At 37.6% G+C, this 12258-nt stretch overlaps 1 protein-coding gene across 8 annotated transcripts in view; it reads right to left on the bottom strand.

Annotated features, from left to right (window-relative positions):
* Window positions 1-12258, bottom strand: part of SYNE1 (spectrin repeat containing nuclear envelope protein 1) — a 324712-nt gene that overhangs the window by 82676 nt on the left and 229778 nt on the right. For 6 of the 8 annotated variants that reach the window (XM_068938684.1, XM_068938685.1, XM_068938687.1 and 3 more), the window contains 6 exons: window positions 11952-12119; window positions 11000-11161; window positions 8635-8829; window positions 6943-7116; window positions 4783-4974; window positions 188-322 (listed from right to left, as the gene is read on the bottom strand). In XM_068938684.1, the coding sequence (XP_068794785.1) occupies window positions 188-322; window positions 4783-4974; window positions 6943-7116; window positions 8635-8829; window positions 11000-11161; window positions 11952-12119 (1026 nt within the window). The remainder of the gene's footprint in view (window positions 1-187; window positions 323-4782; window positions 4975-6942; window positions 7117-8634; window positions 8830-10999; window positions 11162-11951; window positions 12120-12258) is intronic. The other 2 variants (XM_068938686.1, XM_068938692.1) reach the window with 1 other exon arrangement.

Below are 12258 nucleotides of genomic sequence, written 5' to 3'. Positions count from 1 at the left end.
ACCCAGAAGTCTAGTCCACTTAGCTGTTACAGACACAAAATAGGGAGCTCACGTTCATCACTACAAGAACGTTCAGTAAGGAGCAGTGTAAAAATGAAGACTTCAGTGCAAATATTAATAAGAATGGCTCCGCTACAGTGTTAAATGTGATCGAAAGATGAGAGTAAAAGAAATACAAAACACCAACTTTCTGTTGCTGCAGACTGCTCTGCTGCTGCTGTGAGCGAGTTGTTCTTGCTTGTGCCAGCCATTCTTGGACACTGGGACTCTGTGAGGAAACCAAGTCCAGATCGCTCTCCTCCTTCTCTTGTAAAGAACCCTGCTTTAAGAGAAAGAAATAAAGACCATCATTTTACAAAATCTCTTATATTGCAAGAGAGTTAGAAGGGCTAGCTCATCTTTTGAAAATCACGTGTAGGACAGTTTTCCATCTCCTAAGTTGCTGGAAGTCAGCTATGACTTACAGTTACTGATGTCTTTTGTTGCTAGCATGAAACATCCTTAAAATATAAAAATAACTACACACACAGCACTACACTTAGCAATATCAGAGAGACCATGGACTGATGAATTCCTGAAGAGTGCTCTGCTGTTCCAAAAAACAACACTGCTCTGTAACCGAGGGCACAGTGCTAACTGGCAGTGCAGGGAATCAGTGGACCGTTTCTGCCAGGCTTTTGTCTAACTAGAGCCAGATTTTTGTCTAACTAAAGATGAAAGCATGCTGGCTGTCATTCTTGTCAAACCTTATTTATCAATAAGTACATGACTCTACCTGTGGCTGGCAGGAGAAGAATGAGCTATTAAACAGCAGATACATGATACAAGCAAAAAGACAAGAAAGACATAAACACAGTGCTCTATTAGAGCATCGGAAGCAACAGTCTTCCTATTTTTAGCATTATGCTTTTCCAATATGAGTGATTAGAGAAGTGTTCTGCATAAGCAAACCAAAAAAGAGTAAATGGCTTAGCAGTTACACAAACGTCTCTACCTACTCCTTGACTTCTGAAATCCATGTTCTTTGTAAGTTTAAATTGCTTTAGCAACAAACGCATTTGAATGTAGGCATCTTTAACACCATAGGTCCAATGTCAAGGACAGACTTGTAGTTCTGCCTACTTAGAACTACCCCCATCTCTGGATTTATTTAGTGCTACTTGCAGGCGCACAATCACTGTAAAGCTTGCGCTTGCTTTTCTAAAGCTCCAAGAGCTAAAGCTGGAGCCTAATTCCTCTCCCATTTTTTTATGTACTTCATTTTTGCAGGATTCATGTACTACCCTTGACTCAGCTCTTGCTGTGAGCCCAGTCAGACTGCTCAGTGGCTCAGACACCACAGTCACCTCTCAGGAGCGGACTGGTGCTCCACGTCCTGGCTAGCCTTTGCTCTCGTCAGGGAATCGGCACAGCCGAGACGATGGCAGAAACCCCTCTTGCCTCATCTGCTGCTCCTCATTGTAGCAGCTGGGCTGACCTCTGCCATGAGGCATTGGAACGGCTGAGTTTTGCTCAGTAGTAGCGATTAGGCATCAATTTTCGATTCTGGACCAGTAAGGAGTGTATTGGAGTGGAAATTAGACTGATTAGTATTAAAGGAGATAAACTGCAAGAGGACCAAAACCAACTAAGCACATTTCCCAACCTGGAAAGAATGAGCCCTTGCTCTGTAAGACAACTTTGTTCCATTGCAGATGATGTCTGCAGGGATACTTTGCTTCACAGAACAACTTTCTAGCAAAGCTGACACGTTGTTGGAGAGTGAACAACGGTATTTCTGGAATTTCAGACTTGCTAAAGAAAATGTCTTTTTTTTAACAGTTGATAATAACATTAACATTAAATATTCCTGGAAAATGCCATATTCTTGCTTGTATCTCATAATTTTTTAAGAAACTTACAAAGAATCTGGAATATTTATACTATTAACTGTAGATCTAATGTGAAGAATGAAAACGCACCACAATTTTAATTTATAAAAAAAAAAAAAAAGAGAGAGAGAAAATACAACCTTTTTGTAAGTTGTAAAAACACCTGTTTCATTTTACGTATAACAATAGCTCAACCTGTAGATCCCACTAAAGAATGATCTCTAGTTCTTCATTGTATTTGGATAGCAATGACTTTGATTTGGATATATTTTAGTTAGATTTTGAGTGTCCTCTGGGAATAAGGTTTAGAAGCTGGAATACTGGGGTTATAGTGACTAAGATAAATAGCAGTCCCTTCTTTCCTACAGTAGGAAAGAGTGTAAAAGGCTTGCAAGGATTTGTCGGTGCGATGATGTTCTGCATATATGCTATTGCACATACTTTTTAGGACAAAACTATTTGTGAATTAGATTTTATCATTCTCACATCAGAGAATATAAGTCTGAAGAATACACTTGCATTTTCATTTGAACTTTACTATATTTTCCTTTAAATACCCAGGGAAACAAATCATTGAAACTTTCTTTCCTGCCAGCATAGAAATAACTGGAAAATCCCTGAAGAAAAATGGATCTCTCAGAGGAACTCTGAATTTTATAAAACTTATACCAGGGAATGCAACTATGGAATTGAAGTTTTTTCTCACTTTTTCAATAAAAATAAAGAAACATCATTAGCTTTTTTAATGAAAAATCCATTCTACTTCTTTGTTTCACAGGAAGTCCCAAAGTCAGAGATGTTAGAAGATAACTGTACAAGATAATGTGTTGTATATTTCAAAGTACTTGAAAAATGCTACATTTTGTACAAATGTAATTTGGAAGTGTCCTTATGGAGTATCTTTCTCATTATTTTCACTGATTTATTTTATGAATAGAGGAGCTGGTCTCCATATAATTCACTTTTTCCAGACCTTTAATGGTTAAGTGCAGTTAGTGAAGTTGCTGTGAGGGAGGCACAGAATCTACCACTGGCTCCTAAAAAAGCCTTGTGCCATGGTGATAAAAGATCCGCTGAAATACTTCTTGAAGGAAAATATAGCAGGGTCTTTATAATGGGAGGAGCCTTCTTTTCCTGGGCACAGGTTGCTCTATGCCTCTGGGCAATTACAAGGTTATCAGTACATCTCTAGAGAAGTAAAAGTCTGTGTTTCTTACTTCATGAGTAAAAAGTGCTTTTAGCACTTCCTGTTTCTCAGGGTTAATAATGGCAGAAGTTAATGTTCCTCAATTGTATTTTAGGCCATCTGATGCTCTGCGCATCAGTCTGTAAGAAATCCTTTATTTCTGATTATTTGGAAAAAGACATTATAATAAGAGGGATAGGAATTCAGGAAGAGAGAAGTTACATTAGATTTTCTAGCTATTTGGACAAGGAAATTATTATAAAATTTAGTAAAATATCCTCTTCTGATCCTCTTCTGATGACTTTGAACTTCTGATTTGAAAATGCAGATGTTTTACTGCCTATTCCTATTTTCTTTCATGACCTGAAGTCCAAAAAATGCTTGCAATTTGTAAAGAGGTGTACACTTCAAAATAAATTTAAGTCTTGCATGCATGTGGTATCTTAAGCAAGTCATACTCTACATGTGGAAATTTAGTTGTTATTTGAAATATTAGAAAAGCATCCCAAAATCTATTTAAAAAGTTTCAGTAAATTAGATCACACCATCATATTTTAAAATGCAGAATGCAATAATGTCTGTTGTGCCTTTGCACTTGGCAAGTAATATATCCTGATAAAGCATCATATGCCTGCATGTTTTTGATAATACTTTTCCTTGGCCTAATCATGAGGTTTAATATGCAAGAATAACACTGAAGATAAACTGAGACAAACAACTTTTTTCCACCCCAAACCTGATATTATTCTTGGGCCAAAATATTAAACACATTGGATACTTACTTAGCTGCAATAGCTAGAAATACCCCGGATTTTTCTTTTATTTCTTTCTTTTTTTTGCTGGAGCTATGTTATGTTTTATTATGAGCGATGCACTAAAAATAGTTCTTAGTATGCTAAGTGACTTTTCATGCTAACCTCCTGGCAGACTTTAATCTGCATTACAAGCTAGAAATCTTTGAAGCTTAACATGTTTAATTTGCACAGCAAAGCCCAGAGAAGAGGTAAAAGAAAAGAGGGGGGTGGTGGTGGTGGGGGGGGGGTGGAAATCACAGCAGAGCAAGCAAATTCAAAGTCACTCAGTCACATTACATGATTGGGTTTCTTGTGCGTATTCAGTTCTCCATATGCTAGTTTAGCCTAAAGCATGAATAAAATAACTGTTAAACAAAATTACCTAGTGGCAATAAGTAAACCAGTGCTGCTAGGAACAGAATCCTAGGACAACATTGAGATTAAATCTGTGCCTTTGTTTATAGAACATTTTGTTTAGTTTAATGATGATACCGCCTATTTGCCATATTTTAAAATGCTATCCATTAGCTGTGGCTGTGCCTGCTGTATGTGAGGAAATATGTATTTAGGACTACTGTCTTGTTGGCCGGAGTGGGGACCAGCACCAGAACACATCAATCTAACAGGACTGGGAACAGGAGCAGAGCATGTTCAGATCAAGCTAATCATCTGTCTACTAGATTACTGTCCTTTCAATGAAGATAATGAGGTGAAGACAGTGCTACCATGAAGTGGTGCTGTTAACCTGGAAAGTAATAAGCTTGCCAGGCAACTCAGTATTTTGGAGTGCAATTCCATTTATTAACTAAATATGAATAGATCAAATTATAACGGTAAAATACTCTTAACTCCTTTTCTCAAGTGCCAAAACCTTCTATGAAAATGCCCAAAGGCTTGCCCACTATGCAGTCAATTGCAAAGAGGCACTTACCTGAATGTTGATCTGTTTGTCATGCAGCACTCTCTGCAGCTCCAGAAGGCTGCCCTTCAGCGTCCTGAGCTTCGCGGCCAGCTGCTCTGCCTCATCCTTGGTGTGAGCTTTACCTTCCATAAGCAAGTTCTCGTTGTGCACAGATAGCTCAGACAAGGCCACCACCTTCTGCTCTATTTCAACCAGCATGTTCTGCAGCAGCAAAAACAAAGATGCAAATTCATACATTTTCCAGCATCTGTCAGGCTTTCTGGCAAGGAGACCTGTGGCCTACCTCACTGTCCGCCAAGGTAATGGCAAGCCAGATTTTCATTGCTTTGCTTTCCAGTCCCTTCTAGAGTCCTTAAAAATATGTTTGCAAACTTTTGCGTTTGTCACTTTTGTTTGCAACCTTTTTCAAAAGAGGAAATTTAAAAGTTGAGTTATTGGAAACAAAGGATTTGTTGTAGAGATGATCTTTATTTGCACATTAATGGTAACTATGGCTAAGATGCTAGACTTTCACATCCAAAATGACAAGAAATAGAGCACACAGAGATGGAGTTACTTCTTTCCTCTTCTTCCCTGTACATCCAGTGAAATCCTTCCTACCTCCTCCTATGTGTTGCTCTGGGCTGCATTGATAAGCTTCTCTTCTCACTATTTGCTCTTTCTTGATTGGTGCATGATGGACTTAAGGATTTCTGTATAATCCTCTTTAGTCTAAAGAGAGACTTAAGTGACAAATCTCTGGCGTGTTTATTTTCAAAAGCTACTGTCTTGATGTTCCATTAACCACTTACATATTACAGACATGAGGCATATTCTGATCTTCTGAACTAGAAGTTCATATGATTCTTGTTCTCAAACCTGGCCTGATATCAATTGTTTTGGTTTCCATAGCATCAGTCAAGTATAAACTTAGAAATGTTGCTCTTTAAAGAATGTGTGCATGATAAGATAGGCAGAGCCTCTAAACAGTGGAAAAATTAGTGGATTTTTTTAAAAAACATACTGCATTAAGATTTGAAGGACCAGCAAATTAATTGCTTGAACAGCATCAGTGACTTTTCCACAGAGTTAACTATTCTTTTTAATAGTGAGATTCCTACAGGTTATATTAAAAAAAAAAATACTGCTTTGTTTAAGTTCACAGGGTTTATCTATATAAAACAAACAGCTCTCAAGGACGTGCAATGGAAGAATACTTGAGACTGAACAGACTGAAAATTCCAAAAGTGAAGCAGTGTCACAACATGAAAGTATAATTAGATTCTGTTATATATACCTATTTTAATTCACTGTACTTGTATGAAACTCAATTCTCATTTATCCCGAATTAGTTGAGATCCTCATTAATTTCTGTGAGAAGAGGGGACGCTTCTGTCCTTTGTTTCTTTTTTCTTTTTTTTAAATCATGATCAAGCAGAATTCTAAACTCTCTTTTAACAGTGGAAAACCCCCAGTAAGTGGGAATCTGGATGCTGTAGCTGATCGTATTAATAAAGGTATATGCAATTACTACTACTGCTGCAAAATACTTTTCCTCAATTGTTTTGTATTCTGAGTTGATTAATATTAAAATCATAAATATAATTAATGCTGATGGTTAAACTTTACTTTTGACTCTGGGAAGGGACTACTCCTGAAGAAAACACAACACTGTCCCAATCACCACTGCTTAGTAGGAGCGTGCTCTTTAGCTGGAAAAGGAGGAGTAGAGAAGTACACTGCAGGTGTTCTCATTTGTATAAGCGTGCTGTTCAATAACTCTGCATCTCCAGCTTGGGTAGAGCAGAAACAGTAAGTGAGGGGAATATAAGGCCTTTAAAACAAAACAAACAGTCGCCTTAAAGGCTGCAGAGCTGTGAACACTCCTGCAGTCAGGGTATCTTGTTTTCCTACTGTTATGTTTATGTGGTCTTTCTAAAGCCCTGTTTATAATCTTTTAATAAGAAATGAAGAATCTTTTATTTCACACATCACTGATGAAGTTAACTGAGCATATGTAGGATGCTCACTCAGGAAATCAGAAACCTCTTCCCCACTAAGAAGCTGGCTCACTCAACTCATTAATGGTCTTAACATTAATGCTCCATATTTGTTCCATTTTCGCCTATGCATTCAGATAAAGCTATGTCTATCCTGTTCATCTAAACATTGTGAGTCTGATAATTTTACCTGACAGTCTGTCAGCTGAGCGTCCATGTCCATAGGTTCCTCAGCAGTAACCAAAGCTGTGTCCAGAGTAGCTCTGGTATTGAGTAGCCAGTGATCAAGCTCATCGGCTTCACAGCGGTATCTTTGAAGGGCCTGCTCTTGCCGCTGTTCTTCCAGCTGCTCGTTCAATTTTTCCTAGAGGTGAAAGTTGTGACATATTTATTTTTTTAAAGAAATATAAGATAAAACAGTCACTTTATAATTTTTTCCCATCTCTCTGTATCTCACAACTTCTATACAGCATTTTTAAGCCAAAATCTACCTTTTCTTTCATAAGTTGGAAAACTTTACAAAGTGTTTTTGCTTTCAGTGAAACATTTTTTCTGGCAAGTAGAGTTAAGGCAAATTGTTTTTATCAGTTAAGGTAAATTGTTATACTTGTACTTACTTCAGTAGACCTCTGCTATTATAACCTTAGTTAGGTGAGATCTTTTCTGCCCCCTCTTGCTGCTCTTCTTATGGGTCTCTCCACACCCTGATTCAGTTCACTCGGCTAGCACAAAACTGTTTGTAGGGAAAAAGCAGCAGGGGGACACAGAGCTGGGAGTGGGCTGTAGAGAAGGGAGAGCAGCCTTGCCTTTTTTGGCAGCAGCAAGCTGTTAGACAGCCTTAGCCTCTCTCATGAGACTTCAGTCTTTGCATTGCTTTTGCTCACAAACCCACCTTGCAGATCTGAGCTAAGACACACTGCTATTACGAGGCTATTAAAAATGCTGTTAAAAATCTTTCCATTTACTTGAATGAGCCAAGTATATGTACAGCATGCAAATTCAGACCTGCATATGCACGGTAAATCCTAGACACAGGAGAGTGTTTGGAAAGGTTTTCTCAATGCTTAATTTTAATGGGAAAATTAATGAGTGCATGTTAGAGTAGTTTATAGAATAATGTCAGCTAAGTAGCTCAGTATTTTACAGTACTCAAGTTCTCATTATTTAATTTAGGCCTACAGAAATAAAACAGCATTGCTAACCCATGCCATTAGCAGGAGGACGTTTTCATTACCTATTTTGTCAGGATTTCTACATTTACATCCCTGAAGTGTTCTGGAAGATTATATTGTCTGCAAAATCAGAAACTAGCGCAATACAGAGTATAGGTTAAATTACTGAATATTGTCTATATATCACACTTATGCCAGGATACTGGAGGAGGATACTTGTGCTATTATATCAAAGCAATTGTCAGAATCTTAACCAGATTTAAGAGCAGTAATTGACTCATGCTTCATCTTAAACTTATTACTTATTACTGCCATTAAGAAGGTTAAGGGGGCCTGTATAACGTTACCTTAATATCTGCATTCCATTACTTCTCCTATGGAGAACAAAGGAATAAAGAATATGTGGAGGAAACGTCATTTAGGGTATTTAAAAGATTAAAATAGTCAAATAGGACTACTGAGCAGTGCATTTCTAAGTTCCTTCTGGTTACTTATTGCCTGGCAATTAGAAGTGGGACTGAATTTTAAAAAAGAATACTATATTAGTAAAATGGATTGTGAGAAATTAGCAGAACTGAAAATGACTTATTTTTATTAGGAGCATTCAAGAATGACCGGCTAAGGACTTTGGTTAAAGTACAGTTCTGCCCAAATTGGCTCTCAAAATCTGAAGTCTGGTCCAAAAACCCACTTCTATGTTTTTTCTGTACCTCTATTAGCTGTCGTTTTCCAGATGCTTTCATTCGAATTGTGGCCATTCGCTCTGCCAAGACTGTGAGAGTGGACTGCAACGCCAGCTGATCAGCAGCTTCTGTATCCACTGATTCTGAAACCAACTCCTTTGCTAATGATGTTTGAAGCTCACTGATTTCTTCTTGTAACATTAGAATCTCATCCATCAAAGCCTATTCCAGAATGAGAGCAGAGAAACTAGTTGTTTCATTTATTAGTGAGAAGAAACTGTATAAGAAGCTATATTCGTAATAAAAAAGCAAAGATGACAATGCTCCAAGGGAGCATAAAGAACACAACACAGGGCAACATATCACTCCTTGTTTGTTAGTCTTAGGATTCAGAAGGACTGAATCTTGCCTTTGGATACTTAGGCTAGGATCATGCATCTGCTAACTGAAATATGGCCTTCATTATTCATCTTGAATTTGAAACATATCACCAAAATAAATTTGCTGAAAATAGTATACACATAGGCTTACTCTTCCAACAAACTTCTATGATTTTTCTAGAGGGGATTCTAGCGGACATACAGAAGATGTAAGTGCGTGAAATACAGCCATGACTTAGGAGCAGCCAGAAACTTACTAACTGGACAAAGAACTTCCAACAATATACACAAACATGTAGAGATTAACTTAAAGAGAAGTTCCTATGATAATTCTTATCCTAGAAATCAGTTTTCAAGATACCTAAGAAAGACTATCTAGTCTCTCAGAACATTACTAGTCTCGCAGACATTTCTAGTCTCTTAGAACAGATCGTTTCATGACTGTTCCAGACAGTACATACACACTGGATGTATGGGACTTCGTACATGACTACAAAAGTCAATTGTTATCCTTGTCAACCCACAAAGTCCCTAGTGAAAGGAGAACTGGCCCCACCTGAGAGTTTCAAGCTATCAGATGGACTGCTTTGATGATTACAACCTGGACATATGTCAGATAGGTTACTTGGCAAGAGCCATTTAGACAAGCTTGCAGTTGTATTCTGGATCCCGAGTCTAGTTTTCAATGTCCGGAGCAAGAGAATGGTCACAGCGCAGTTTAAATAATGTCTTTTGACTGACCACGACTGAAGTAATTCCCATTACAATGCACTATATCCGGGAGTCTTTTGTAGTATGTTGGGTTTTTGTCAGAAGAATGTGCAGACCAATCAGCATCTAACACTAGATCCCTACATCATGATTTCCCCAAATACATTTTGGTCAATCTCTGTCTGTAAATATTTAAAGGTGAAAACTGTGCAAAACATACCAAAGAAAGGTTCTGAGCTTACAATTTCTTTGCAAACATAGTGAAAACAAATTGAATCAAGATGAGAAGCCTAGTCCACGCTTCTTCCTATTTAATGAAGTGATGATATCAAACTAATTTTGAAATAAAATAAATACTGGATCAGTGTTTCCAATACACATGCAATGATGATGGAGACCTGTCGTGGCTGTATCTTCCTGGATACATCTTGCCAATATGGATTACAGAGAGATAATGTTATCTCTTTGAAATCCTCCCTGTGGGTTCTCTGCATTTTGAGGACAATTATCTGCTAGTGAAATAATCCATTTTTAATTTAGTGAATGCAGTCCTTTTTTTTTAGCTTGATACTGAATATCTACGAATCAAGCCTTAAAAAATGAACCAGAAATGGAAAACCTTTCTTCTAATAGTCTAGGCTGATACAGTATATTTCAACTTAATATTTTAATTTCTTTATTTGTCATAAACAGTGATACTAAAAATTGGAAGAGGGAAACCTGCTTTGTGAACGTAACAACAGCATTTTACCTGGAATACTTACTACATTCTCTTCATGAGAGTATACATTCGGAGCATGATTTCTCAAGAATGTGGGCGTTTTATTGTGTATTTTGGTTTGTTTGTTTTGTTAAGAAGGCAAAGATTGAATTTAGATCCTTTTAACATGCCTCAGTAGTAGTTATAGTCTTAATCAGTAAATTTGACATCAGAAATAGTCAAATACAGGCTGGTAGCACTAATACTGCACAGCACGTCACCCACACTAGCGTAGGTGTCACTGAGCACAACTTTTGACAAAAGATTTTGCTTTTTACTGAAAATCTTGATTGGACAAATGGCCTTATGATCTATTTTACCTTTTCCAAAGGTTCCTTTTTAAAAGCATCCCTGTTATACCAACTCTAGAAGAGAAGGAAGTCCAGAAAAGAAAGACATACAGCTAAAGGAAAAAGTTCATACAGCCTCTGCATAACTTTGAAGCATCCAGTGATGAAGACTGTCATTATCTACCAACAGAGAGAAATAAAGCTACAGGTAATGCATGCTCTCCCTCTATCCCTCACATAGCAGTCTTTACCTGATGTTCAGCCATCTGGCTCTCTGGGCTCTTGCCCGGTTCCAGACTCTCATTTAGTTTGATCTCAGTGGTCTCCATTTTTGTGGATATAGACTGGAGCGTGTCTTGATATTTCTGTTGACGTTCAAGAGCTTCATAGAGAGTGCGCTGCTTTTCACTGATCTGAAGAGAAATGGAAGCTATAAATTCTGACCTCTGATACAGGATTTGCTCTTTCTTCTCCTCTCCTTCACAAATCCCTAGGCTTTTGCAACTAAAACCAAAAACTTGCAACATCAGTTTTAAAAAGTATAAATTATATAGTAAAACAGTCACACTAAAAATATTTCATTGTTTAAACATCTTCAGTGAAACTCTAGGTTCTGTGACTGAAAAAAGCCATTTTAATAATCAGGGGAAACCCAAGCACATTCTTACACCTTGCTCTAGGCTGTGTACACTCACATGCATATATGCATGTGCATAATCTGCTAGAGGCATAGTTCCTAATACAGCATAATTGCTACTGTGTCTCTGCAAAGAATTACACATGAGAGTATGCAATCAAAACTTTGGCCGTTGTCATACATCACTGAATGATCATGCTGTGCTAATATGCTTAAATGTGTTAAGTATACCCAGTATTTCCCAGAAACTGGATCCTTGACTGTTTTTGCCAGCACATCCAGTATGTATTGATTTGTGTGTTAGGTTATGGAATATAGTCTGACAACACCTAACAGTTCTGAAGGCAACTATCAGAATAAATGATTTTTACTTTTTCTTAATGGGGGTCCATATTATACAGATTTTCAAAAAAAGAACAAAGCTGTCATATAATATTGCAACCGACAAATATTGCTGCCCCCAGAAAGTCAAGAAGTACAAAGAAGAATATTAGCTGAGCCTGTTTTTCACATTTTATTCCTTACAAGCTAGCCAATCATTTTGATCTCTCCCACTGAAGACTTACCACGTTCTTTAGTGTTTCCCAAGAACGCTGCAAATCATCCAGTTTGGCACTAGCAGCTGACTCCAAGCCTGGCTCATAGAACTCCTGGGTGGCTGAAGTGCTGGGGTGAATTTTAGCAGCGTCTGTCTGCAACTGTTCAGCAGATAAGGCTTGGTAATAAGCAATGTCCTACAAGCATGAAGCACATTATTGCACTTTCAAAATGAAAGATACCAATAGGAATATCCCCTTACACACTGTTCCATTGCACGTATCCATTATTATATACAAGGCTTTCATTCTGTATACTTTTTTGTGTTTCAAAATA

This window comes from Struthio camelus, chromosome 3 (genome assembly GCF_040807025.1).
Source record: "Struthio camelus isolate bStrCam1 chromosome 3, bStrCam1.hap1, whole genome shotgun sequence".
NCBI classification, from domain to species: domain Eukaryota; kingdom Metazoa; phylum Chordata; class Aves; order Struthioniformes; family Struthionidae; genus Struthio; species Struthio camelus.
This window is presented reverse-complemented; position numbering and strand designations above follow the sequence as displayed.